Source organism: Prionailurus bengalensis, chromosome X, assembly GCF_016509475.1.
Source record: "Prionailurus bengalensis isolate Pbe53 chromosome X, Fcat_Pben_1.1_paternal_pri, whole genome shotgun sequence".
In the NCBI taxonomy this organism is placed as follows: domain Eukaryota; kingdom Metazoa; phylum Chordata; class Mammalia; order Carnivora; family Felidae; genus Prionailurus; species Prionailurus bengalensis.
The window spans coordinates 10,611,799-10,638,033 of record NC_057361.1 but is presented as its reverse complement, the minus strand read 5'-3'; the positions used below and the strand labels follow the sequence as shown (position 1 = coordinate 10,638,033).

The 26,235-nt window shown below is 50.9% G+C and overlaps 1 protein-coding gene across 5 annotated transcripts in view; it reads left to right on the top strand.

Annotated features, from left to right (window-relative positions):
* Positions 1 to 26,235, top strand: part of GPM6B (glycoprotein M6B) — a 147,140-nt gene that overhangs the window by 106,091 nt on the left and 14,814 nt on the right. For 2 of the 5 annotated variants that reach the window (XM_043570737.1, XM_043570738.1), the window contains exons 1-2: positions 554 to 847; positions 8,690 to 8,809. The exons of 1 other annotated variant lie outside the window; for it this stretch is intronic. In XM_043570737.1, coding sequence (XP_043426672.1) covers positions 787 to 847; positions 8,690 to 8,809 — 181 coding nt within the window. In that variant the 5' untranslated portion in view covers positions 554 to 786. Of the gene's footprint in view, positions 1 to 553; positions 848 to 8,689; positions 8,810 to 26,235 lie in introns of those variants that run through there. 2 more of the 5 variants (XM_043570739.1, XM_043570740.1) reach the window with 1 other exon arrangement.

Below are 26,235 nucleotides of genomic sequence, written 5' to 3'. Positions count from 1 at the left end.
TTTTTGTCTTTAATATATATATATATATAAAATATATATATATACTGTAATATATGTAATACATAATTGTATCATATATTAATATTATTATATATAGTTTGCAAATCTAGCTAGCTAGCTAGAGACTGCATGGAAGACAAATAGGAAAGAAAGCAAGTAAAATAGAGACCATGGACTAGTCCTCTGAGTGTATTCTGCCGGGGTCGGGGTAAATGAACTTGACTCAAACTGTGATGCCCCATAAAGGGGTCCCCCCCCACCGCCCGCCCGCCCCCAGGAAGGACTTTGCGGTGGGAGGCCCACGTTCTCCCAAGAGAGCACACGTCCCGACCCCGCTGAGTCACATGGTGGGAGGGGGCTCTCTCCCTTCTCCTCCGCATCCCGTCCTCTGATGTCACAAACGTGTTCTTCTGCCCCGGGAGAGCTGATTAGCATTCAGCGGGCGCAGTTGGCCGGCGGCTGGGGGGCGCGGGCGGGGGCGCGGCTGTCCCCCGGGAGCCGCAGTGGGACGGGCCGGGGCGCGGGACGGCCGCGTTATAACTGGGATCCTCGCTGACGTGTGGCCGCCGGCTCCTTGGCAGCTGTGGCTCTGGACCAGTAGGCAGAGGGAAGCTGCCGCTGACGCGTCCGTTGCATCTTGGAAGGGACTGTAATCCACTGTAGTGAGAACAGAGCCTCTCAATCACGCGGTGTAAATAAGAGGCGGAGGGGGAGTCCAGGAGAAAAGGAAGAGGAGGGGAAGAGTGTGTGTCGGGGGAGCGGGGAAAAGCATTTTTGGTGGATGGTATGAAGCCAGCCATGGAAACTGCAGCCGAGGAAAATACTGAACAAAGCCAAGAGAGAAAAGGTACCCAGCGCTCCGACAATAGCCGGTTTCAAGCTTTTCACTGGGGGTACTTGGAGAGGGGTAGCCCGGTTTTGGGTCTCTTGTACAATAGTTCCGAAACAATCCCTCTGGCATGGTCTTGCTTTCGGGTGGGTTTGTTTTTTGTTTTTTGTTTTTTTTGTCCTCCAGGCTGAGGTTAAATTCATAGAGCAGCCTTTCTTCTGCCCATTCGTGTTCCAGATCTTCCTGCCCCATATGGGATTTCCCAGAAGGATGTCCGCAGTTTGTCACCCTGGGTAGCTGGATGGGGGAAACGGTCTTTTTGTCTTTTTCATTAATCGAATGAGTCATAACTTAGGTCCCACGTTCTGCATGTAATAGTGCGGGGACACGAAACGTGTTGTTTTCTGCTCATGCCGAGGACGAACCGGAGGGGCACACGTACTAAATATGCTTGGGTTCCGCTGATGCCGTAGTGATTTGGGACATTTTCTGATTTTCTTATTGAATATGATTGTTCTTTCCTGACTGTGACACGTAATAACCCTTGACAGTTGGAGCTTCAGAGAGGAGACGTCAGCTCTGTCGCCTGGTGCTGATGGAAAGGGGCGGAGGGGAACCGGGAAAGGTCTTGCCCCCTTAAGGGGAATGTCATCACGATGTTGACACAGGGAAGGGCTTTTCGAGAGAAACAAGTGTTCTGCGGTAAGAAAATGGCAGAAAACAGGAGCTAAAATTAATCTGTCTTTTGCTAGATGGAAACTGATGTCAGGCGTGAGACCCCATGGCGTCAGCTCAGCCACCGTTAAATTACAATGCGGTGAGATGCGTTCACCTGTCTCCCTCACCCAAACTTACAGGCTCCCCTGAAGGATACCCCATTCTACACCTGCGGTGGCTCTCGTATCACCAGCCTTCACGCTCAGGTTATCTCCCGTGGCCCTGGGTCCACCGACACTCGCTAAGCAGTAGTGATTTTCCAGGGCGAGAGCACAACTCTGTTGTGCTTATGGATATGTCGGTTGGACTCTCTGTCTGACAGCAGGCTTGGCTACAGGCTGCCTGTTTATAATTTCTACGGAACTGCTTCTGTAAAGGGTACTTTGATAGACGACGTACCCTAAACGGAGCAGTTTCATTTTTGAAGTAAATTTCAAAGTTGAGCTAAAACAGGCACCACGTGAAATGTGCCATTGCAGCCGTTTTCACCGCGTCACTCAGTGGCATTAGGTACGGAGCATTTTGATTTTAAAATTGGTAGTTTGATTCAATCCCTGCATGAAACCTACCCGCCCTCACCAACAAAACAAACAAAAGCCGTGCCTGGTCTCGTATATATTTTTAATTTATAGGAGGACCAAACAGCCATCAGAGAAGCTCTTGGGAGTATTTATGAAGCTTGAGGAATGGAGACAAAAGTAAAAGATTCATTTCCGTGACGACTGGAGATGAAGTTCAGGGGGGCATGATAACGTAACAGCGTTGTTGTGAGGAAGTCTCTCGGAGTTTATAGCAACGTTTCTCCGAGAATAGATGACTTCATCTAGTGCACGCTTTTTGTTCATACTGGGTTTGCCATATTGAGAAACCAAATTAACCATTGATAAGCCATTAATAAAACCATCACGGCCTCCGCAAAAACATACCTTTCTTTTTTTTCTCCGCAAAAGCAAGCGAGGAGCGTACACCCAATACAAAATCCTTACTACACAACCGTGTTTCTCCCCCTCGTTGAGTCTTCATGGACTGCTGACACTTTACGTCAGTTACATACTATTTAATACCAAATCTGCAGGCTGCACTACATCGATTGACTGTCTGTATGTGAAAACTCGTTAGTTAGCTATGGTTTTAGAGACAAAACTAGAAGCAAAAGATAATTCCTGGAGGAACTCTAAAAATTGCCAAAATTGACAGACACTGGCTGCAGAGGCAGTTCACAAGTGCCAGGTTAACACGAGGTCTCGTATCACGTATAGTACGGGCTCGAGTGAGAATACCGGCCAGGTCAGGTGTTTGGCCAGCACCCCCAGGGGTTGTGATAGCTCTGTGACCCGCCATAAATGCTGATTTGGAGGATGGCTTAGCTACTGATCTTCGTGTAGACGAACAAGTTCATATGCCAGCTGCACCCAAGTCAAAACCCACACAAGTATCACCTTTGTCATTTTCCAGTTTGCTGGCCCATTGTCATTCTAGGTGCACGCGCGCGTACACACACACACACACACACACACACACACACGCGCGCGAAGTTGACAGAAATGTTTCTGCCCGCTTGTCACTCTAGTGTTCCTTCAGATTTAATTTGAAATTTATAAGACAAATGTTGACTTCCTTGAAATATACATGTAAAATTCTGAGATAATTGGAGAATGCATTATATAATTCTTGAGCTGGTGGATCTGGTTTTTTTTGGGGGGGGGTTTCATTTAAGCCTTGCAGCAAGGGATTTAATTTACGAAATTTAATCCTATGCATTTTGTCACTCCCCACAGAGTTTTTCATGCACGTCTGTTTCCCCCCGCACCCCCCCCCCCCCCCGTTCCTTCTTTCCCGTTTGCTTTTAGTAGTTAGTGCTAGGGACCAGACCTGCCTCTTAACTTGGGGTGTTATTGCCCAATGGCTAGTACCCAGTAGCTTAGGCAGTCTCGCTTCGGAGAATTATTTGGATTATTATTAAGAATATAAATTAAACTTAGCTTTATAAATTGACCTCGCCTTTTTTAGCTGGCCTCCCTTCCTTCGGCAGGACAAAGGGAGCTGTGTCTTTAAATCAGAATGACCGTGTTCCAATTTTGAACAATAATCATCTAAATCCAAAAAAAAAAAAAAAAAGCATACATGTTTTTGAAACCGCCTTCTTGCTTTTGCCGCAGAACACTTCTGGGAGGTCAGATTTCCCAAGAGGTATTTAGTGATCTCCAGAAATTTTTAAGGAAAGCAAGCGGGTCTTGTCAGATGGACGTAAGGAATGCCAGGTTATTACGAATAACCGTTTTTACATTGGAAGCATTAAATTAAATCCAAGTATGAGGATTGAGTAAACAGAATCGCTGGAATGGAATAAGCAGAGGAAATGAATAAGGACAGAATCAAAGGCACTAGATCACGGGCCTCAATAATGAAGACAGGGAGAGCTATGTTTCTATTTATTTCTGTGGAGTATTACTTGATATCAATTCATTTGTGAAGACCAGTGCATCTGGAATTGCTGGGAGCGCTCAATCAAGGGGGAGAAAAACAATCGAATCAATTGCCGTATTGTGCAGAAAAAAAATCTGTGATGCAAATTCTTTTATTACATGTAGGAAATTGGAGTCTACTGAAACAATTAGAGTCGGGCTAGTTAAGCGCCGGGAATCACGGCTGAAATGATTTTGAGAGTCCCACACCTCCGACCACCTAGGAAGGAAAACGCAGCGAATCGGAAATGATGCGTAATTAACAATAAATTCTAGGACGTAAGCAGAGAGAGGCACGAATTCGAATTGCTGGCTTGTGTAGAAAATGAACACATCCATTTAAATGTTTTGATCGCATCGATGTAATGCCTTGCGTGTCTCGGTTTGTTTTTTGTTGCTTTGATTTAAGCGCGTACCCTTTGGGCCCGCTTCCTTTTTGTCTGGGAAGAGAAGCACTCTTATAGAATATATGGCCTGCGTGCTAAAGTCCCCGAGGGACACATTTGACACGTTACACTCTTCGTGGTGATCTATAAATGATTAGATTTTGAGGGTTTTTTTTTTTCTTGACATTTAATTATATGAATATGGTACAGAGAAAGTTTTACGTGCAGTTTTCCCCTTTTAAGAACCTGCCAAGGAGGACGTTTGAAGACAGGGTGTCTGGGGAGTAGGCTGTAGAGAAAAGCAGGCTTTATTATTTTTATTTTTATTTTTTTTTAGGCAACTTAAGGGCGGAGAAGATCTCAGCCATGTGGTGCATCTCCTACTTTTATATTGTCGTTTCCATGGGCATATTTTTCAAGCCTTGGCCTTGCTATTTCACCAGAAAAAGAATTCTGACCCATTTCTGGAAATTCCACATTTGCCTTCCTTGAAATTGAGTGGAAATCTTGCGGTTCAGGTTGTAATGTGACAAATTGCCCTTTCCTGTTACTTGAGACTACGAGTCAGTGTAGAGTAAATAATCCTGGTAAAGTGACTTGTTAGCAGTGATGCACCTGAGAACATCACTGTGAGAAGGTAGCCAGCGAGCGTCCCCCCACAGGAAATTTTCCCTTACTGGGACTGGTGCTGAATTAGATTGTTCCAGAGACACTCTCTTGCTTTTTTCTCCTTGGAACCAAACGTACAACCCCGTGAGATGGTTGGCCAGGAAGAGGGGTGGCTGTGGGACAGACGAAGAAGGTGACGCACCCTGGCTTTTAAGCAACGGAGGCTGCAGTCTGTGCTTCACAAATGGACCTGGTGGTTCATTCGTTTGTTGATTTATTCACTTAATAACATCCTCCTTTGAAACATCGCTCGTCTTCTGTCCTCCCAGCTCACGTCATAGAAGGGTGCTAGGTCATCTTAGGGACCATTATGTGTCCTAGAGTCTTGGTTTTCATCATAATTTTGCCGATCGGTGCCGGATTAAATAGCAGGCAACAGTACCAGGGAGGAGAACTTTCATCCTTAGCCAGCCCAGTGACGTTTCTTTTCAAAAAAAAAAAAAAAAAGAGAGAGGAAAAAAAGAAAAAGAAAGAAAGAAAACATATAAAGGGAAAATAAAGTCCTTTCCTCTTCTGGAGGCTGATTTGATTAATTGCATTAACTTCTTTCTGTATTCAAGCCTCACTGGCCACGTTCCATATCCGGGGTCAGCACGCTTCATCCATAAAGGTCCAGAGAGTAAATATTTTCGGCTTTGTAGGCCACACGGCCTCTGTGGTAGCTACTCACATCTACCACTGTAGCGTGAAACAGCCATGGACAGTAAACCAATAAATGTGGCTATGTTCCAATAAAACTTTATTTACAAAAACAGGTGGCTGTCGTTTGGCTGACCTCCGCCATATTTTGTAGTGTGGTTGTAGCTTTCCTTGAATATTTTAAATAATACCTAAAAATGAAGGATGACAGAGCTTTCAAAGACCTTGCCTGGGGACTGTGGTCTTTCTAGGAAGCTCAGTCTTTGTCCCTTAGTTGCTTCCAGTGATAATTTGGTAGATGCTTAAAAAGGATACCAGTCTGCAGTTCAGTTATTCAGCCTTGTCGCATAAATCAATCACATTATCTAAGTACGTTGAAAAAAAAAAAAAAAAGAGCACAAGGCATTGTTTTGTTTTCCTTTCCTCAATTGCCCATTGTTTGTTTCATACCCACCTTTGGTGACAACCAGCCACAGTTGTGACTATCGCCATCAGCCACAACCGCTCCCGTCAGCCCCAACTATACACCGTGTCTCAGATGTCACAGTCTTTCGTGTGCTTCTTCAGCAATCTAGAGTGATCTCCTGCCCATCTCGATCTTCTCTCTAAGGGGAACGTTTGCAGCCTCCCCTCCGTAGGCCAGAAGCCAGGATCTCCCTGATGTGTGGGTATATATTCCCAACTCTTGCCCATTGCCTGGCATCGACGGTGTTGTAATAGGCCATTCACGCAGAGGCTTCTCCTTGCGATCCCGTGACCCCCTTCCGAGGCCGGGGACCCTGTCCTTTTAAGCAAAAAAAACGTATACCGTGTTCTTTGCAATGTTAGAACTAGTTTCAGGTTAAATGTCGTTAGGTTTGGCTCACATGTACAAAAGAGACATGATTTTCTTTTCTTTCATATCTAAAGATTTACTGTTGGAGAAAGGCCTTCCCAGAAGTATTGGAAAAAAGCCATCCACTTGCTGATCCTGTCTCCACATCTGCTGGAGCGGTAGTATTTTTATGCTGGATTCAGCGTGTCTGGCGTGGCCGCCATGTTTTTGCTCAGGAAACACAAACTTAGGGCACAGAGGTTCAGGGAATTGCATGGCCTGGCTTGGGTGAGGTCAGTGTGCTGGGCGGCCCGGAGGTCCATTTCTGGACCCACGGGGTCCCAGGGTGCTGCCTCGCTTTCAGCCAAATAACTCATTCATTTATTTGTAGGCGCCTGCTGTGTGTTGGGCATGGAGAGAGAAATTTTTTTAGAGGACGACGAAGCATTTTTCCGGTCAAAAGTGATCGAACTACTTGGGATCGTCTTGCTTGAGGTCGATGCGAAGGGCTCACAGACACTTGACCTGCTTCTGGTTCTTTCCACCAGCCCCACTGGGTTTCTTTGCTCTTGGAGTATGTAGCACAACCCACATCTGAGCGGGAATCTCCTGAGCAGTAAGGCAAGAGTCTAAACCCAGGGAAAGTGGAGAGTTAAGTCCTTTTCAGAGCCCTGAAATCACCTCAGGAGCTTGGGACCTGAGACGTTTCTCTCGGAGGCACAGAAGCACGGCTCACCTCCACGCGGACCTCAGAAAACCTCTTGTTGAGCTGACCACTGCCTCGGCAAGAGTAGAAGCTTGTAGCAAATGCAGAGGCCACGCGGCAGGGTAATCTGGCCGTTTCACACGTGTCCCCTCTCTAGTCCGATGGCCCGGGTTCGTTCCCAGGCTCCTTCACCCCTAGCTGCCTGATCGTGGGCACGTGACTTCCCTTCTCCCCATCCTCGGTTTCTCCATTTATAAAGACAGAGTAATAAGAGTACTGATTTCATAGAATGGCTGTGGCAGATAGCAGACCTTGGATTATTGAGGTAACAGGTGCAGCGTGGTTTACACGATGGCGGTGCATCACGAGCGCCGCGCGTGCGAGCTGCCCTCCCCCTTATTGACGACACAAACAGCGGCACGTAGTTTCATCGTGAGTTCTGGTCTTGCCCTAGCACCATTTTCCCCCTAAAATGTCTTCAAATGTCTCTGAAAAGACAATTCTGCTTTACCTTGAAGCCACCTTTCTTTAAATTGTGGTGTTTTTTTTTTAATGTTTATTGAGAGAGCGCATAAGCAGGGGAGGGGCAGAGAGAGAGGGGGACAGAGGATCCGAAGCAGGCTCCGTGCTGACAGCAGAGAGCCCGATGTGGGGCTCGAACTCAAGAACCTTGAGATCGTGACCAGGGCTGAAGTTGGACGCTCAACCGACCGAGCCACCGAGGCGCCCCCAAAAAGGCTTCCTTTAAAACACCACCTAGAAAAGCCTCCCCTTCCCAGTCGGAAAGAACCTTGAGAGTTTTCGGAGATCGCGCCGGGTGCAGCCGGGGTCTCGTCCAGGCTTTGTGAGGTCTTGAGCGCACCCGGTCGGGCTTGGTTGCCTCATCACGTGGCCGTCTCCTCAGGCCTTACCCCCAGCGCTCGCAGGGGCCAAAGGGAGCATTATAACCTGATCTTCTGATGGAATAATTGCCCACATCAACATCAGAATCATTTTTTATCCTTAACTATCTGTGGCACCCCACAGGGCGTAATCCCTCGAGAGGTTTTGTGGGATTCTCAGACAGAAACCGGCCAGAGCTGTCCTCATGAGCTGTAAGGGGTTTCAAGGTTGTGATTCAACTGATAGTTGCCAGCAGCCTACTCTGTGTCAGGAATAGTGTCTGTCCAAAGTGAGCCTTTTGGGGGTGGGCGGCGGGGGCGGGGGGGGGGGTGGCAATGGCGACAGTAAGGGAGGAGAAAGGCAATTTTGCGGAGCTGGGCAAACTTCAAGAACGGAGGAGCCTCCCAACGGTCTCGATTCATCCTGCCCGGTTGATGAGACGGTACGGAAAGGTTGCATTTCAGTAGCTTTTTTTGAAAAGACGCCCCGTTTCCTTTTAACTCTATGGTGAAAGAATAAATGCTGATAAATAATCTTTGCCGGAGATAGAGACACTGACTCTTTGCCACCTGAAATTGGCAGTGAACAGCAGAGCTGAAATGGAAATTGGCAGGTACCACTGGATGTACCCAGGCTCAAAGAACCACCAGTATCATCCCGTGCCAACCCTGGGGGACAGGGCTAGCCCCTTGAGCAGTCCAGGTAAATACAGCCTCGGGGTGAATTCTAATAGCAAGTCAACTGTTACCCTTAATATTTGTGATGGCATTTTCAGTGTGGTGATATTTCATGTTGTGTTTGATGCGTTAATTTGTTCCCAGGGGCGCGGGTGGAATTGGCCCTTTAAAATTTTTGTCATCATCTTTTGTTTTTCTCTCCTCCTCTCCATTCCACCCCATCTTTTGCCTCTTTCTTCTCCCTCCTTCCCCTGTCCTTGCCCTCCCCTCCTCTTCTCAAAGGGAGCAGTGTGCAATGACATAAACCTTTGGGTTACCTCCGAAATTTCCAATGTCTGAACCCATAAGGGGCGGGGGGGTGGGGCGAGGTCTGTGGCACGTGTGTCCTCCATGGCACCAAGACCGGGGCCGGGACGCTCCAGGAGCCTTGGCTCCAAGAGTACCATGAGGGTCCCCAGTGGGCCTCCTGGCCCCACTGCTTTGGAGCGCTCTGTCTGAACATCAGTCATTGTCTCTGACAAGGAAAAATCCAAGCCCATGACATGAGGATCGGATAACCGTGTGCTCGATCCCATCAGGTAGGTCTGTTGGGTCTGGTTTCCCATTTCCTTGCTCTCAAGGAACGCTAGTCTTGCAGAACTGCAAGGTGCCAGGTTGGAGGGACACGTGGGGGTCCAGAAGCAGGGAGAGCAGTGAGCGGTGTGAACGCCCGCCCTCCATGTTCCCAAAGTCTACACGGGTCTTATTAACCCAGCTCGGTCAGCTAAAACTCCAGTGACTTCAAGTTACTTAAGACGCGGATCAAAAGGGACGGTGGTGGATCAGATCAACCCGACAACAGGGTTGTCCTCCCAAGTCCTTGCACCGCGTGTTTCTTCGGGAACCGGTCAGGAGCCACAGGGTGGGGTCTCCAACTGGAGAAGGAGCAGCCCTGACGTAGAGTGTAAGACACGCATTGAGTTACAGAGTCGTAACGCCTCTAGTTACTTGAATAGAACTTTTTCGTTTGAAACCTAAATTGTGGCTTCAGGTTAATTAACGCGAAATCTGACGTTGGATTTAATTGTACATCTTGAATTACGCATTCCTTATTCTGACATGTGGCTGTCAGGCACCAGCTGTGTGTGTGTGTGTGTGTGTGTGTGTGTGTGTGTGTACGCACGTGTGAGCGTGTGTGCGCACTCGCAATGCCAGTTAGGAAGAGCGGGCAAGAAGTCACGTCAGACGTTTGTTCTTCTAGATCCTTTAAAGAATGGAGAGGGTTCTGGGATCTTGATTTAAGAATTCCCGTTAGATGGTTTGTGAGATCGAGCCCTGCGTCTGGCTCTGCACTGACAGTGCAGAGCCTGCTTGGGATTCTCTGTCTCCCTCTTTCTCTGCGTGCCTCTCTCTCTCTCTCTCCCTCCCTCCCTCCCTCCCTCCCTCCCTCCCTCCCTCCCTCTCAAAATAAATATTTTAAAAAGTGCTGTCAGACATGATATATCCGTAGCGGAATGCTACTCAGCAGTAAAATGGGATAAATGTTGATATACGACAACATGGATGAATCTCAGAAACATGCTAAGTACAAGAAGCCAGATGTAAGCGACCAACTCTTGTCTGGTTCCATTTATGTTAAGTTTCCAGAATTGGCGAATGCAGAGAGACAGAAGGTGGGTTCGTGTTTGCCGGAGGCTGGAGGAGAGGGGGAGTGGGCAGCAGCTGAGGATTTGGGGAGTCACGGGAATGTTTTAAAGTTACGCTCTACTGATGGCTGTACAACTCTGTGAATTCACTCAGAGCCGTTGAATTGTGCACTTAAGACAGGCGACTTGTGTAGGTGAACTGTATCTATCTCAAACTCTTGTTAAAAAGCTACCCCCAACCCGGCACCATGAGATGCGCACGGGGGTGGGGGGAGTGGGTGGGGGGTACTTGGGTAGGTAACTGGGTGCACACCCCGTGTGCCGCACGCTGTTCCAGCCAGGCCTGGGCGCTCCCACAGGCCCAGCACGCTCGTCTCCCTAGAGAGCCCAAGTCTGGCACGTGGAGCCTGTGAACAGTCGCTCGCCCGTTCAGGTCAGATTTGGTCACCAAGTTCAGATCGGAACAGGTCTTGTGGCCAGATGAGCCACACAAGAACCCCAAGTCCTTCGCTTTCGGGGTTTGGGAGATTGTGGAACAGTACGATGAGACATGTCGAACTTTTGATAGTGTCCCATCGCTGGTGACACTTAACAGGTGAGAATTCCGTGAACAGGCAGGCTCCCGTCTAAGCAGGAGGAAACTGAACTCGGTGTAGAGAATCATCTTCCCAGACCCTGTGACGGCCTTTCCCCGCACGCAGTGTTCCCTTTTTGTGTACTGGCTGAAGTAATTGGAACAAACACGCCTCTGTGGCACCCGCACCGGGCACCGTGCGTGGCCGGAGCCAGCCGCACAGACCTTACGCGGCAAGGTGCGAAGAAGGCAGCTGGGGCCCCGGAGTGAGGGGACCGAGCCCAGCCACGTTAGCGCCTTCCCAGTTGCTCGGAGATTTCGTTGGCTCTTAAATCATCGCAGTTGCCATTCTGTACTTAGATCCCAAACCAGATGGTGTGAGGGAAAAAATAGAGAATTCCATATGGCTCTGGTGGGTTTTTTTTTTTTTTCCCCCAGAGTTCTCGTTTCTTTCCAGTGGGTGGGGGGGGGCGGGGTTTGAGAGAGGCTGAGCAGATCTTTGCCAGAGGAAGACGCCTCTCCCACCTACGCAGCTCTTAGAGCCGTGACCCCTCCCCCTCCTAACCCCAACTCGCTTCTTCCCCTTTAGAAACGTCCAAGTGGTTCCCCTTTGCTTTGCAAACCTTGATCCTTCGATGTTCCTCGTTTCTGGCGTAACTTCCCAGTAGAATTTTGGGGACTTGGATGACTAACCTTTGCCATCGGTTTCTTTTTTCTTCTTTTTCATCTCGTAACTGCTTTGGCCAGGTGATATCCACATGTTCTCCAGGCCGACGGGAAATCCGAGGGTGGTGGCCGCGTGGACCATCCCCGGTGATGCTGCCCGGGGGCCCGGGCTGGTGGCAGTAAGAAGGAATACTCAGTGACGCGCCTGCCTTCGATGGAATGTCGTGCTCGACGTGTAGGGAATACTCGAGGCTGCCGTTGTCAGGTGTGCGATGGCAGGCTTCAGAGTGGGGTCTGAGAGGAGGGAAATCGTCTGCTAGAAAAGTGTGATCTGTGGACCCGCAGAATTGGCATCACCTGGAAGCTTATGACAAATGCAGTCACAGGCCCCAGTCTAAACCTGCCGGCTCACGATTTGCATTTCAACAAGACTTCCAGATGGTTCCAACGCACATTAAGGTTGAGAAGCACTAATTTATTTTTTTTTTAATTGACTTCCTTTTAGATGTTTATTTTAAGAGAGAGAGAGCAAGCAAGCAGGGCAGGGGGAGAGAAAATCCCGAGCAGGCTGCACGCTGTCGGCGCAGAACCTGATGCGGGGGCTCGATCCCACGAACTACGGTTTCAGCCTACAGCGAGAGTCGGATGCTCGACCGACCGAGTCACCCGGGCGCCCCAAGAGAAGCAATAATTTAGACGAAGGCCCAGAGTAAGAAGGGAGAACTGGGAAGGAATCGAAGTGATTTTATCCTCGAGAGATCTAGAAATCTCTCTCTCTGGAAAAGGCTGAGAATGGCTTCAGGGAGTCCTTCCCTCTGTGTTTATGGAGAGGTGGTCACTAAGGGACAGTGGCCTTTGATCTCTCACCCCTTTGTTGAAAATCTTGCTGAAGGAGAGTGGGGGAGGGGCAGGGAAAGCTGGAAAGGTTTGTTTCCTTGTGGCCAAGAGAGGGCGAGGAGAAGGTTACCGGGAGCTTGGGAGAAATTCTCAAATGTCCCTCCTCACCTTCTTGAATACAGTCCGGTGACTTGCAGGAGGCTGGTGCTTCACCGCTATCAGCAGGTGGACCAGGGATGACGCCTCAGCCTTCCGTCTGATAGTCGAGCAGCAGGACCGCCCCCTCTGCCCATCACCGCTTCCCTCTCCGCCTGGCTCCCCGCTCCAAACTGTTCTGATACTTGGTTTAAGGCGGCCGGCCGTAGATCGTTCTGGAAGTGGAAGGAGAGAGCCCTCTCACATAGGAACTACTCACTCTGGAGGGTATGGGGAGAGCGTGGGGGGGGGATGTGGGTGTTGCTCTGAGAGTCGAGCAGGAAGCCCACGTGCCGGGAAGTGCCATCGGGTGTGGGTCGCTGTGGGGTGTCGCTCTTTCCTAACCTGGGGCTGTCAGGCCGCCAAATGTGGGGTCTTCACTGAATACCCTTGAACCGTATTTCAAGGGGGGGAAAAGAACCTTCATCTTTTTTGCGGACACCGTCGCGGCTCTGCAGTTGGGTGTCCCCTGTAACCCGCCGTGTGGTCGTGCTGCTTGCTGGACTCCGATGGCCGGGCCTCCCTGTTCGCGAGAGTCTGGTTGGAGAAGCCCTCTTCCTTCACACGGCCCAGTCCGAGGGCTTCCAGTAAGTCACGGTGTTTCTGCTTAAGCAGAGGCTAACAGTGGACGCAGCGTTAAGTGTATTACAGCTTAGGTTCTTGCTATAATTTTTTTTTCATGTTTATTTTTGAGAGACAGAGCATGAGCAGGGGAGAGGCAGAGGGAGAGGGAGACACAGAATCCGAAGCAGGCTCTAGGCTCTGAGCTGTCGGCACAGAGCCCGACGCGGGGCTCGAACCCACGAACCGTGAGATCACGATCTGAGCTGAAGTCAGACGCCCAACCGACTGAGCCCCCAGGCTTATTCCATTTTCAAATCACCTGCGTGCGTCTTCACCAAAAAAATGTGCCGTATACGTCAGTTAACGATTTTATGGCGTGTTTACCAAAGACTGTGATTATGTCAGCCAAATATATATAATTTCTTGTTCGTGACTGTTCGTTTTTTTGTCAGCTATGTTGTTAGCCTGTGATTAGCGCCTGATTATGTAACCGTGCTCAGGGGCGGCAAACGAACGGAGCCGAGACGCAAAGCAGATCGATCACTATTGAATGTTGGTCTGGGGCTTTCTGTCCGACACCTCTGGTTTTAGGGACACCGACGTGGATTACTCAAAGCAGTGATTCTCAGTCCTTTCGACACAGTGACATCTGGTCTCGGCTTCCTTTATGACACCCCTCGTGTGCTGTGTTTTCTGTTGAGAGTTAACGAAACTGGATTGTGTCTTGAGACCCTTTGCCACCCGTAGAGCGAACGGGAGATACTGGAGACTCGAGGCTGCCCCCCCCCCGCCCCCTAGGCTGTGTCCTTTCGGGCATCCCTTCTGCTCGCTCACAAATAAGCCACCCACACCCACGCGTTGCCATGTCTGTCAGAAGCTTATATAAAATGGCTTTTGTGCTAAACAGAAAGCTCTGGGTGTCAGAGAGTCATTTAGGTGGGGATGAGGCTTTCTCTGAAGATCATCATGCTTGCATTTTATCTGGAATCTTCTGTGGACAGTGCTTCCCCCTCCCACCCCCCACCCCCCAGGAATAACTCTCGTGGTAAAACGTCAGAACCAGCCACACCCGTTCACGTCCAGATTGTCCGTGGCTGCTTTTCTGCCACAACAACAGAATTGAGTGGTTGTGACCCCATGCCCCTGCACGGCCAGAAATATTTGCTGTCTGGCCCTTTACGGGGCGGGGCGGGGGGGGAGAGTCCTGCCAACCCCTGACTTAAAGCACTTGCATTCTTAGCCCACGTTGCAAAGTTAATCTACTTAGGGGAGGCAGCACCCAAGAGATTTGCTAATCACTCCCTTTCCTGAGATCTTCAAACTCCCTCTCCTTCTTCTCTCCAGCCCCCAAAAGTCTTGCTCCCCGAGGGGATCTGCCGTTCACAGGCTTTAGGCTAAAGCCCAGCCCTGTTTCAGAAAGTACCATGGCTCTTTCTGGAAGCTCAGCCTCTCTGGTCTCTTTCAAGTCCTTCTCTGAGCTCTTTCCTTCTGCACCATCCCGAGATGCGTCCGCCTTGGGGTGCGTCCCGGGAAGTTGAGATGTTTTAATCAGTGCCCTCTGTGGTTGGAGCGACACTGCTGTACTCACAGAGGGTCATAACCTTGGTGAGGAGAATAGTTCCTCGTTATACCGCCTTTGGCAGAGGATCATTTCAGTTCAGAAAACACCTTTCTGAAGAAAATGGCAACTTGGAACCCAGAGGCAACTTGTATACGTGTTTACCATCAAGATGCCCCCCACCAGATCGCCACATCCTCAGCAGACGGTGCTACTGAATCTGACGTGAACGCCTCTTGACGTTTTTATGTCGTCATGGCATCTTTCTGTATTTACTAACATGTGAAAGGATTCTGCTGTAGAGCCGTGGCTGCGTCTTAGTTCTCTTCTGTTGCATGGCAAATTAGCCTTGAACTTAGCCGGTAGAAGCAACATATATTCTCTCAGTTTCTGTAGCTCGGGAGTCTGGGCTTGGCTCAGCGGCCTCTGGGTCTCTAACGAGGCCACCACGCAAGCGTTGGCCGGGGCCGCAGTCTCATCTGAAGGCCCGACCGTGGAAGAATCCACTTCGCAGCTTGCTGCTGTGCTCGTTGGCAGGACTCGGTCCCTCGCAGACAGTTGGCCCAAGACCTCTCTTGGTCCTTCGCCACGCGGGCTTTCCCGTGGCTCCTTCGTGACACGGCAGGCGGCTTCATTAGAGCAAGTGAGTGGAGGAGGACGAAAGTGCTAGCAAGACAGAAGTTCTGGTCTTTGGAAACCTCATCAGGGAAGCAAGTCCCTAGGTCCCGCCCGCCCGCGGGGAGAGGGAATTACACAGGCGTGTGAGGATGAGGGATCTTTGGGCGTATCTTAGGAGGCCGCCTGCCACACGCCGTAAAAAGCACATCCTTCATCCCCTCTAGCTAGAGCAAGGTCTTCTCTCCTGATGGCAATTGCCCTTTCACTTCCCTGTCACCGAGTGGTGGTTGTGGCTCCTGCCTTTTGCTGCTAGTCCTTAGCTCCCCAAGAGGATTCACAGCCTTTCGAATTTTCTGGCATCTTTTGTAAAAAAAATCAGACTTGAGAAGCAGGTCCTTTTACTGTTTCGAAGGTATAATTGACATGCGTAATAAAGCGCATACGTTTAAAGTGGCCTATTTGATAAGTGTGACGTACGAATGTGCCAGTGAAACCAGCAGCACAAGGCAGATGGTGACACATCCATGGATCTGCAGGGGTCCCGGGGTCCCTTCGTTAGCCCTCCCCATAACCGCTGATTTGCTTTCCGTCTCTCCGGATTAGTTTGCGTCCTCGGGAATGGCCCTTATGACGATTTGTTCGCATAAATTCTTTCACTGTCTCGCCAAGCCATTCCTGTAAAATGTGGTGTGATGTTGACTGTGTTAAGTAATAATGCAACTGAGTAAATTTTAAAGATCTAATTGGTTTTGCTAAATGATTCACGAATCCATTGGCGCATCCCGTCTAGCAAGTAGAGGGGCTCCGAATATTTGTTCAAACTGGAAGGTTTCCACAGACGGAGGGTGGAGGGCAGGAAAGTTTTAGCCGAAGAGAAGCATTGTTCCAGTCAAGGCCCCTGTCCCTTGGGGGGGGGGGAAAGCAAGGGGTCTTACCATGCGGAGGACCTCATCTTTCTTCAGGGGATGGAGGAGGCCCCTGTGGCAGACTCTTTGGCGCGGGGCTGACTGAAAAAGTTCCAGACTGAGCGGTGAAGACTGCATCTCTGGGAGAGGTTGAAACAGCACTTAGGCTAGGTATTAAGCCCCTGGTTTGAGGACTTGGCCTAAGTGACGCCATTTGGGGCCTGGTGTTTCCTTATTAAAAGCTGCTTAATGGTTCCAATCCCCGTCCGGTTTTCATCCTTCCTGCCTCTGTTGAACACACGCTGTGCCCTCTGAATAAAGGCCTATCCTGCCCCCACCCACTGGGGGAGGGGCTGCTCTGCACCCCCTCCAGTCCTGCCCACACAGCCGGCCTGATGAATTTCTTACAAGCATCTCTTGGGCCGCGTCACTGGCCTGCTCCCAAATCTGCCTTCTGTCCCCGCTGCCTGCAAAGCGAGGCACACGAGGCCTGGGGGGCTGGCTGGGAGGCCTCCCGCAGGAGGGCCCCACCTCCCTTCCCGCCTTCTTCCCCGATGCTGCCGTGGTGTCCTCACATCCTGAGCCCTCCCACGCGCCCCTCGTCCCCTTGGGCCTGCTCTCCTCCCGACATGCTTGTCCACCTGTCCTAACCACGGGGTCTGCTTGTTCCTCAAGGCCTGTCTACACTTCTGCCGCCCCCCCACCCCCCCATCGCCCTTTCCTTATCTGTCCCTACCTCACTCCCGGTGTCTCTTCTTAAATGGTTTCTCGTGTGTTTATGTCCCCCAGGCCACCCCTCCGCGGCCGCGCAGGGCCGGCCTAGTGCCTCTCACACAGCAGCGATCCGCCGGGAATGCACACATGCTCTCGCCCCGACGGTCCGGGAGGTCGACGGCTGCTGTAGCTCACTGTTGTGGGGAGTTTTCCAGTTTCTTGAACGCCCTGCCGATTTCCCTGCTTTTCACATCTGTGTCATCTGAACTTAGAGCTCACCTCCCCTACTCAGTGTCCACTTCCCCAGTGATGCACCCCCACACCTAGAAACTAGGCACAGAGCACACGCGCGATCTTTAGGAAAACCAGAGCCGGTTCCCGCGAGGGGCCAAGGAAGAGACCGGCAAGTGTCTGTTTCTTGACTTTGTTGATTCTTTTGCATCATTCAAAATAGTTTCAACATTCTTAGCATCGTACAGTCGGACTTTTCTGTCGGTGACTCTAAGAAGGTCGAGAGAGAACGGGGGGGGGGGGGGGGCCCAAATGGTCATTCGAGTGATTTGCCGTTTAGCGCTTTATCAGGAAGCCCCCCCTCCCGCACCCATTGACTTACACTGTTAAAAATAACAGACCCCAAAAAAGCTTTGGTGATGTGGGTTATGTCTCTAAATAGTTTCTGTATTAGAAATTATACCCCATTTATTATTAAATGGACATTTATTTAAAATAACGACAACAAACCCAGGACGTGTTAACGTAAATAGTGTTTAGGAAAGAGAAGTACTTTTCAAAACAAAGTAAAATTTCAGGGAGAAGGGTCCCATTGTGTTAGATTTTTGCACATTTCCTTACTCTCTGCTCTCCGTCAGCCAGCTGTGTTTTCCTGTCCGCGTCGGCACTCATCCAGAGGCATCTTGGATAACTCGTTTTGGTTGAAAAACTTGGTCTCTTGCAGATATAGTTGGAGAATGGAGGAATGTGTTAATGGCCTTTCCATAATACACCAAAATCCAACCAGGGGGGCGGATTCCTAAAGATCGTTTGTAATGCGGACTCTGACGCCATACCTGTGACCTTTTTGTGTTCTGTTCCTTTAAAATCTGTGGCGCTCTCTTGCACTTCGATTGGCTCCGTATTCAGGTGCCCGCGTAACGTTGCACATCGGTCCTGTGGAAAGCATTGGTTCTCTGAGTTGTGCGGGTCTTCCAACTACTGGCACGTTCCGTTGTGCCACATCAAAAAAAAGTCTCATTTGTGAATACGGCCACCAAGTCCATCCAGAAGTCTTTGAAGTACTGGGAAGCTGGCACTTTGACTACGGCAGGTGCACGTTGCCCACATCGGTTGGCAACAAACGGGTTCCGTCAACTGTTTCCTTTGACAGGACAGGCTAGCGCACTCGGGTCTTTTTTTGAGACAATTTCTGCCAGACACCCAAGTCTTAGTAACTATGGTTTGTCAGTCACTAATCCAAGAAAAAGGGATGCTCAAAAAAAAAAAAAAAAGTGCTAGTTCAGCTCGCGACTCCATTCCATGAGAACTTTTCCTCAAGACAGCAGTCACACGTTGTGCTTTCTGCCCCTGCCCCCCAAAGTTGCATCGCACAGACCATTCAAAAGGTGCAAAGACACTGACACCTTAGGGCTATTGATGAAAAGAGTTTTAACCTGGCAGACCCCCTGAGAGAGTCCCCGGGTCTCCCAGGGCCTTGGTCCCCGCCTACCCCCCCCACCCCGGTTCCCCTTTACCTGGGGAGTGGGTGACAAATGCAGAAGGAAAGAAGGAACCACCTCTCTCCCCAGACCTACAGGAATCTGCATTTTTAACGAGATCCCCAGGGAATTTCTAGGCACGTTCAAGTTTGAGAGGCCCCGCTGTTTAACAGGGCTCTGCAAACTTTTCCCGTAAGGGGCCAGATGGTAAATATCTGTGACAACAACTCAGCTCTGCCTTTGCAGCTTGAAAATAGCCACACACAGTCCGTCAACTGATGCATGTGGCTGTGTTCCCATCAAACTTTATTTATGCACACAGAAATTTGAATTTCATATACTTGGGTCGTGAAATAAAAAAATAACATGAGACAATGTGATTCTTTGACATCTAAAAAGTCATTTAGAAATGTGAAAAAAAAAAAAAAACCATTATTAGTTCCCGGGCCACAGGAAGAGCAGTGTGGCCCATGGGCCATGGTTTGCTGCCTCTTTCCCTGTGACATTTATTCCTTAGCTTGGATGCTCATTGAAATCAGTTGAGGAGCTTTTTTGTGTGTGTCCTTAAAAAAGACAAAACCTCAGGGCACCTGGGTGGCTCAGTCGGTTGAGGGTCCGACTTGGGCTCAGGTCATGATCTCACGGTTCGTGAGTTCGAGCCCTACGTCGGGCTCTGTGCTGACAGCTCGGAGCCTGGAGCCTGCTTCGGATTCTGTGTCTCCCTCTCTCTCTGCCCCTCCCCTGCTTGCATTCTTTCTCTCTCCAAAAAAACAAAAAACAAAACAGGAAAAAAAACCATAAAAAAATAAAAAGACAAAAACCTAGTTCCTGAGTCCCACCTTCAGAAATAACGATTTCATGGGTCGGTGGTGAAGTCTGGGCATCAGGGCTTTAAAATGCTCTTCAGACCATTCTAACTTGCAGCAACATTTGAGAACTTCTGCTCTATGTTTTTAAAACAAAGTTTAAGGCTTTAAAAAAAATTTTTTTTAATGATTTATTTTTGAGAGAGAGAGAGCATGAGCAGGGGAGGGGGAGAAAGAGGGAGAGAAAGAATCCGAAGCAAGCTCTGAGTTGTCAGCACAGAGCCTGACGTGGGGCTCGAACCCGTGAACCGCGAGATCATGACCTGAGCCCAAGTCAGACCCCCAACCACTGGCTAAGCCACCCGGGGGCCCCCTAGACTTTTTTGTTTTTAATGGTAGAATCTGTCGCAGACCGCGACTGCTCTTGTAACCTTTGAGCCGGGTGGTCTCCCCCTTGGTGCTATTGACGTCTTATGCCCTGTCATCCTCTGTCGCGTGTCTGTGCGCACGTGTGCGGTGGGAGGGTGGCGCACTGCGACGTAGGGGTTCAGCATCGTTCCTGGCTCCTACCTACAACGTTTCAAAGGTGTACTCCGGGTTGCAATGACTGAAAACCTCTCCACCCCCTGCCATCAGGCCCCCGGAGGACAAAAGCTTCCCTACAGGAAAACCACCGATCTCAACAATGGATACTTTTTGTTCCTGCGATCTTGATTTCCCCACCTTGGCCCTGGTGACATTTGGCACCACTGAGGACAACCAAAAATAGCTCCAGACGGTGCTGAATGTCCCCTGGGGGACACAGCCACCCCCTGTTGAGAACCGCTGCTCAGGCCATTTCAGAACGAGGGTGGCCTCTGTCTGCTGACATTCAGTGTTGTTTCTCTGAAGTAGGATTCTGTCTGCCTCCATTTTCCGGTTGCCTGTTGTTTCAAAGTTGCAAACCTTGGTTAATTCCTTCCATTTTTTGGCTCATTGGAAACCAGTAAAGTAGCAGGGAAGGCGGCGCTTAGAGGGCCTGGGGGGTGTGTGTGTGTGTGAGAGAGTCTGTGTTGCGCACGCGCTCGCTCGCGCGCGCTCTCTCTCTCTCACTCATTCCCTGGGGAAGAATCTGAGCCCTTGTTCCTGCCGTCCCTCCTTCTGAGCCAGCATTAAATCTGCAGCCAGGATCACAGACGACTCGGGGCAAATCACTGGGCTCTTATGAACTCAGCCATGGCAACGGCCATCCGCAAGCCCGGGGACAAAACGTGTTTTATTCTGTTGTTCTGCACAAAAGGTTCTAGAGACGCTGGAGACAAAATGGCCATTGAGAGTCAGAGGCACTGATGCGTATTTTTTTTTCCCCCTACTATGTGGTTTATATTTAAACTGTCTTAGGCTAACGCACACTGGAGTCTTTGTGTGAATCAAATTCTAAAAACCTCTTTGGCCAGAGCCTGGTTAAATGAAGGCTTAAGACGTTATTAACCTAACAGACGTTTGGGGGGGGGGGTTGGAGAGAGGCACCGACAATCACTAGTAAAATGTGCTGGAAACCGTAGCTTTGATTTTTTGTTTTTGGTTTTGTTTCCTTTTTCCCCCCCTTTTTACATGAGCCGATCACAGTCATCACAAAATGCTTTCCTTGCTTTTTCTGGTGCGCGTTGAACCCAACGTCATGGCCGGTTTGAAGCCTGGGAAAACTCAGTCCGTGCATTTACAGGAGCGTCCAAGAGAAGCAGGCACCTCCCTCGGCGGCGCTCCGCGGTCCTCTGATTCGGAGAAGGCGCTCCCGTTGTACTCTTTGGAAGGCCCGCCGAACAACTTGGAACATTTTGTTTTGCTTCGTTGCAGACCCTGGAACTTGCGTTTGATTGGCAGGGGGCTAGAGTGTTCTGGCCGTGTCCGGTGGGCCCCCTCTTAGGGAGAAAACCCCCAACACGGACGGTGCACAAAAGCGGGACGCACCCCCCCCCCCCCACCCCGGGATGGGGGAGATGGGACTGTTGGCAGAAGTGGGCTCCTCGGACTCGCCTGCGCACAGATCACCTGGGGGCTTGCTGATCGGGGGTGGGGGTGGGGTGAGAGCCTGCGTTTCTCCCCAGCTCCCTGCTGGGGTTGACCTTGCCCATCCAAGGACCACGCTCTGCAAAGCGCAGGGTCTAAGTTGCTTTCAGCCTATAAATGGGGCACTCGGGGCTTTGGTTGGCCTCAGCAAGTTCTCGTTGCCATCCAACAGAAGCCGACGGCGTCCCTCTCTAGCTTCTTACAGACCCACGAATCCGATCGCCCACCAGAAAGCCTCTCTTGAGGTGACAGCCAGTCGCCTCAAACTCAGCATGCCTAAAACAGAACTCACGTGTGTTCGAAAAGCCTAGCCCCGTTCTGGTCACGCCTCGCTGGAGGAACAGCGAGGGTTTACGACCCCAACCTGTTCCCTGCGGATAAAAGTGCTCCGTGGCTTCCCCTGATCCGGAGCATCAAGTCCAGAGTCTTTAACGCAGCCTGGAAAGCCCCAAGGGGTCAAGCTCCGACAGACCCCTCCTTGCCTTCCTTCTGCTGCCCTCTCTGCACTCTCTGTTCTAGCTTCTGTCATCCCTGGGAAAGCGCCCTGCCCTTTTCCACCGTAGAGCTTTTGTTTGCCATCTGCCTGCTTCCCGGAGCCCCCCTCTGGCACCTATCCTTTCCCTTTACCAAATGAGTTCAAATCCACCCTTCGTATTTAGGCTCTGGAAGCCGTCGCTGCGCCCCACCCCAAGCCTCAGTACGTACCCCCCCCCCCCCCCATCTGCTCTCGTAGGACTTCTGGGTAAACCATTGGGTGAATGTCGCTCTCCCCCCACCGACCGTGAGCTCCGTTACAGGGTGGGTCGTGCCCATCTTAGCCCACCAGCCCCGCGCTTGGGACATTGGAGACACCTGGGGAGCATTGAATATTCACTCGTGGAATGAGATGGAACGAAGGAGTGGACGGGCGGCTCCCTCCTCCCAATGCTGCCGTCCCCACCCGGAGCTCTTACTCTGCTTAACCGACAGCTTCGGTTAAACAAGGCCTTCGAGAGACCCCCAGTAACGGAGATAAGAGCCAGGTTATGGGGGAAGAGTTTCTCTTTTTGGAGCGGGCCCTGGTTCTTTGGTTCTGCTGAGCATTTATTTTACCAATTGACTCGTAAGCCTTGAAGACCGTTGTTTCATATCTTTTGTCCAGTTTTTTAATTGTTTCAGGCAGGAGAATAAATCAGCCCCCCGTTACGCCGTCTTGGCCAGAAGCCAGGAATCCTCTGGTGGAGGTGGGGAGACACAGTAAAGAGCTCGCGTGATTCTCGAGGGGTTCTCCGGTTGGAGCGTACGTGACGATACCCCCAAAAGGCTTGTTCAGCTCGGATCGCCGGGGCCACCCCCCGAGCTTCTGCTTCGGTGGCTCGGGGGTGAGTTGCAGGAGTTGGCATTTTCCAGTCTGCTGAGAGGTGATGCCGATGCCGCTGGTGCTGGGAGCACCCTCTCAGCCCCACTGCTCCCCGGGGCGGGTCGGCCGAGCCCTTCTGGAAATGGTTAGTGAATGTCGCAAGCTTTGTAAGCCACGCGCTCCCTGTCCGGGCTCCTCAGCCGTGCCGTGGTGGGGCAGCAGTAGCCTCAGTCTGTCAACGGATGGGTACGGCCGTGTTCCAATAAAACTTTATTTACAAAAACGCAGGCTGTCGTCTGCCGACCCCCGGTCGAGGAGAACGCTGAGCCTTGCCTCTGGGGGTGAGGACGGGGGGACTGGCGCCTCCCTCCGGAGGGAAGGGAGAAGTCATTCTTTCCAGCACACCGCTAGTCCCTCGAGAGAGTCGGGTTGCCGAACTTCAAGATGGCAGCAACAGCGTTAAAGCAAGCACGGGGCCCTGTGAGAGCACAGGTCGCGTGCCTGTGAGGCTGGCCTGAGCACGTGTCGCCATCGTGACCGCCTCTGCCACAGCCATACCCGCCTCTGTTGCCGGTCGGAGATGCTGTTAACGTTTAGAAAACACATTTAGAAAACGTATTCAGGTCGGTCTTGGTTTCTCTGGGGTAAGTGTGTGGCACATGACCAGCCTGCCCGTGTTTGAAGATGCTAGCTTCTAGACTGACAGAGAAGGTACAGTGGGGGTGATCCATTTACAGAAGGTTGGATAGCCACCACACGTGCGAGTTTAGCGCGCAACTGACCAGCCAAGGGAGAATACACCCTTCATCCGGCCGTGTTGTTTCCTGTAAATTCTTCCCGTGGCGGATTCCACAAGCTTCTACTCACGTTGGCCAGCAGGGTCCCCGGGAGATGCGTCTGTGTGTGTGCAACCACGATGCCCAACGTGGTGACTGCTGTTGCAAAACTAGACCCACCGCACAGGGGTATCTGGAGTATACCTTTGGGAGTAATTGAAGAAATAAGTTGTTCAGGCAGCCTTCCTCGTCACGCTTAGCATATCAAGAGGGAGCCGTAGTGCCACCGGGCCTGTCTGCAGAAAGCTGTGCCCGACCCCTCTCGGATAGGAATTCTGTCCCCTCCTGCTGTCCTCTCCCTGCTACCACCCCCCCCCCCACCCCATGGCTCTCCAGCAGTCTCTGACTCGCCGTCGTCACGCTGTGCTATGATAATTGCGTTACTTGTGTGCCTGCAGCTTCGTGTGGTCCCCTTGAAGGCAAGGGGGACGTGCTATTTTGTATTTGTACCCGGGCCTTCCCAAAGTACCGACTTGGTGAAATCCAAAGTAGAACTCAGAACCCAGCTGGCCTTACAGAGAACAGAATACGTGGCAAGGCAAAACGGGTCTTCCAAAGCCGTGCTTTGTGATGAGAGAACGTTCTGTGGCTGTTGAGCATGTGACACGTGGCTAGTACAAGTGAGGAACTGGGGTTTTCTTTCTTTCTTTTTCTTTTTTTGGCTACCGTGCTGGACAGCACAGTCCCAAGGCCACACAGCTGTGTCCGGTGAGGAGTGGACACCACTCGTTAGCCAGGGAAGCTGCCATGGATCTTGTTCATCACACCCCCCAACGGGCTGAGGACGGGGGAGGCGGTGAGCGACAGCTATGACACACGGGTCTCCTTGCTCTTTACGTAACGGGCCGCGAGGCTGAGGATCATAGTTTGTCTTGCTTGGCCGGGTCTGGAGACCGTTTGGACCTCCAGTTGCCGCCTTCTCCCCCCTCCTCCCCTCATTCCCCAGAAAGTTGTATGACCAAGACGGAAGTCCGTTGCCCTTGCTTCCAAACCTCAAATGTCCAAAGCTCTCGAAGGTACCACCTTGCTAGTGAACTTGAACCGTATTGCGCGCTGGTCCCCGTTGTACGTAGTCGCGCGATCCACTTCCGGGAGGTGGTTCTTCATCGCAACAGCCAGCCATCCTTTGAAATAAAAGACAGCACCCTTGCTTATGAAGGCCTGACCTTTCTTATTTTCCAGCAAACTGAAGAGAAATGTGGTAACGAGGGTTTATAGTCCCTTCTTGGGGTGGGCTTAGGCAAATGCTACTTTTTTTTTTAATGCGTATTTATCTCTTGAGAGAGAGAGCAAGCGGGGAAGGGGCAGAGAGAGGGGACAGAGGATCCCAAGTGGGCTCTGCGCTGACGGCACAGAGCCCGACGCGGGGCTCAAACCCACGAACTGCGAGATCATGACCGGAGCTGAAGTCGGACGCTTGACCGACTGAGCCACCCCGGCGCCCCAGGCAAATGCTACTCTTGAATGAGATGCCCTCCCCAATGGCAAAGTCTGTCTCCAGCGCTTTGTGCTGGGTCATTTCTTATCTACTATAAAGACCATTTGGGGGGGGGGGGGCGGGAATACCTAGCTGGCTTAATGTGCTCACCTTGAAGCAGTGAACCGCTCTTGATGGCTGTTAAACATCCTAATGCCGTCCGAGTTCGATCTCCCAGACAAGCCATTTACTTAAAACAGCAACGGGAGGTCAGGAGAGGTACCCCCATTACCCTGAGGCCAGCACGGCTTTAACCGAAACGTAAAGGTCTCCGAACTGAAAATGTCACCTGGCGCTGCCCCTTGGGAAGAGATTTCTGGACATCTCGAGTTGGTTTTTTTTGTTTTGTTGTTTTTTTTAATGAAGAAAAATCTTCTCAAGATGAACCATGAATTGTGGCTCTTTCTCCTTCATTTCACTTCATGGATGCTCATTTTGTCTTTTCTGTTTTTCCCTCTGTTCCTTTTCCTTCAAGTTCTTAAATGTCACCCACCGGTTCTGGAGCTTACTCTGCACCACCTGCGCTGGGGAAGGAGGCAGGTGGAAGCCGGGGAGGGTGGGAGGAGGAATGAAGTCTTTGTATTCGAAAGCTGAGGGCATTCGAGAGTGACACAAACGAAACCTGAGCGGACCCACTTGCGTGGACGTGGGTGACTTTGTACTTGTAGGGCCCCCAAACCCCCATCGCCTTTCCACAATGACCACGTTGACCCTTTTCTGAACGCAGCAACAGTGTGATTTACTGTATCTGCTTCTTCTGGTCGCCCAGGAGGTCAAAGGCTGGGAGAAAGCCATTGGCTGCTACGGCAATAGAGGTACTCGAAACCCCCCGAGGTTGAGGTTGGGGGGGGGTGTCACTATTGATTCTTCGTGAAACTCGAGCTTCACTGCCGTTCTCTCTTTCGACCTCCTCAGTGGAGTGCGTGCCCCTCAGCGTCCCTGGAGCAGCCGCCTGCCTGCCCTGCCCGCCCCAGGT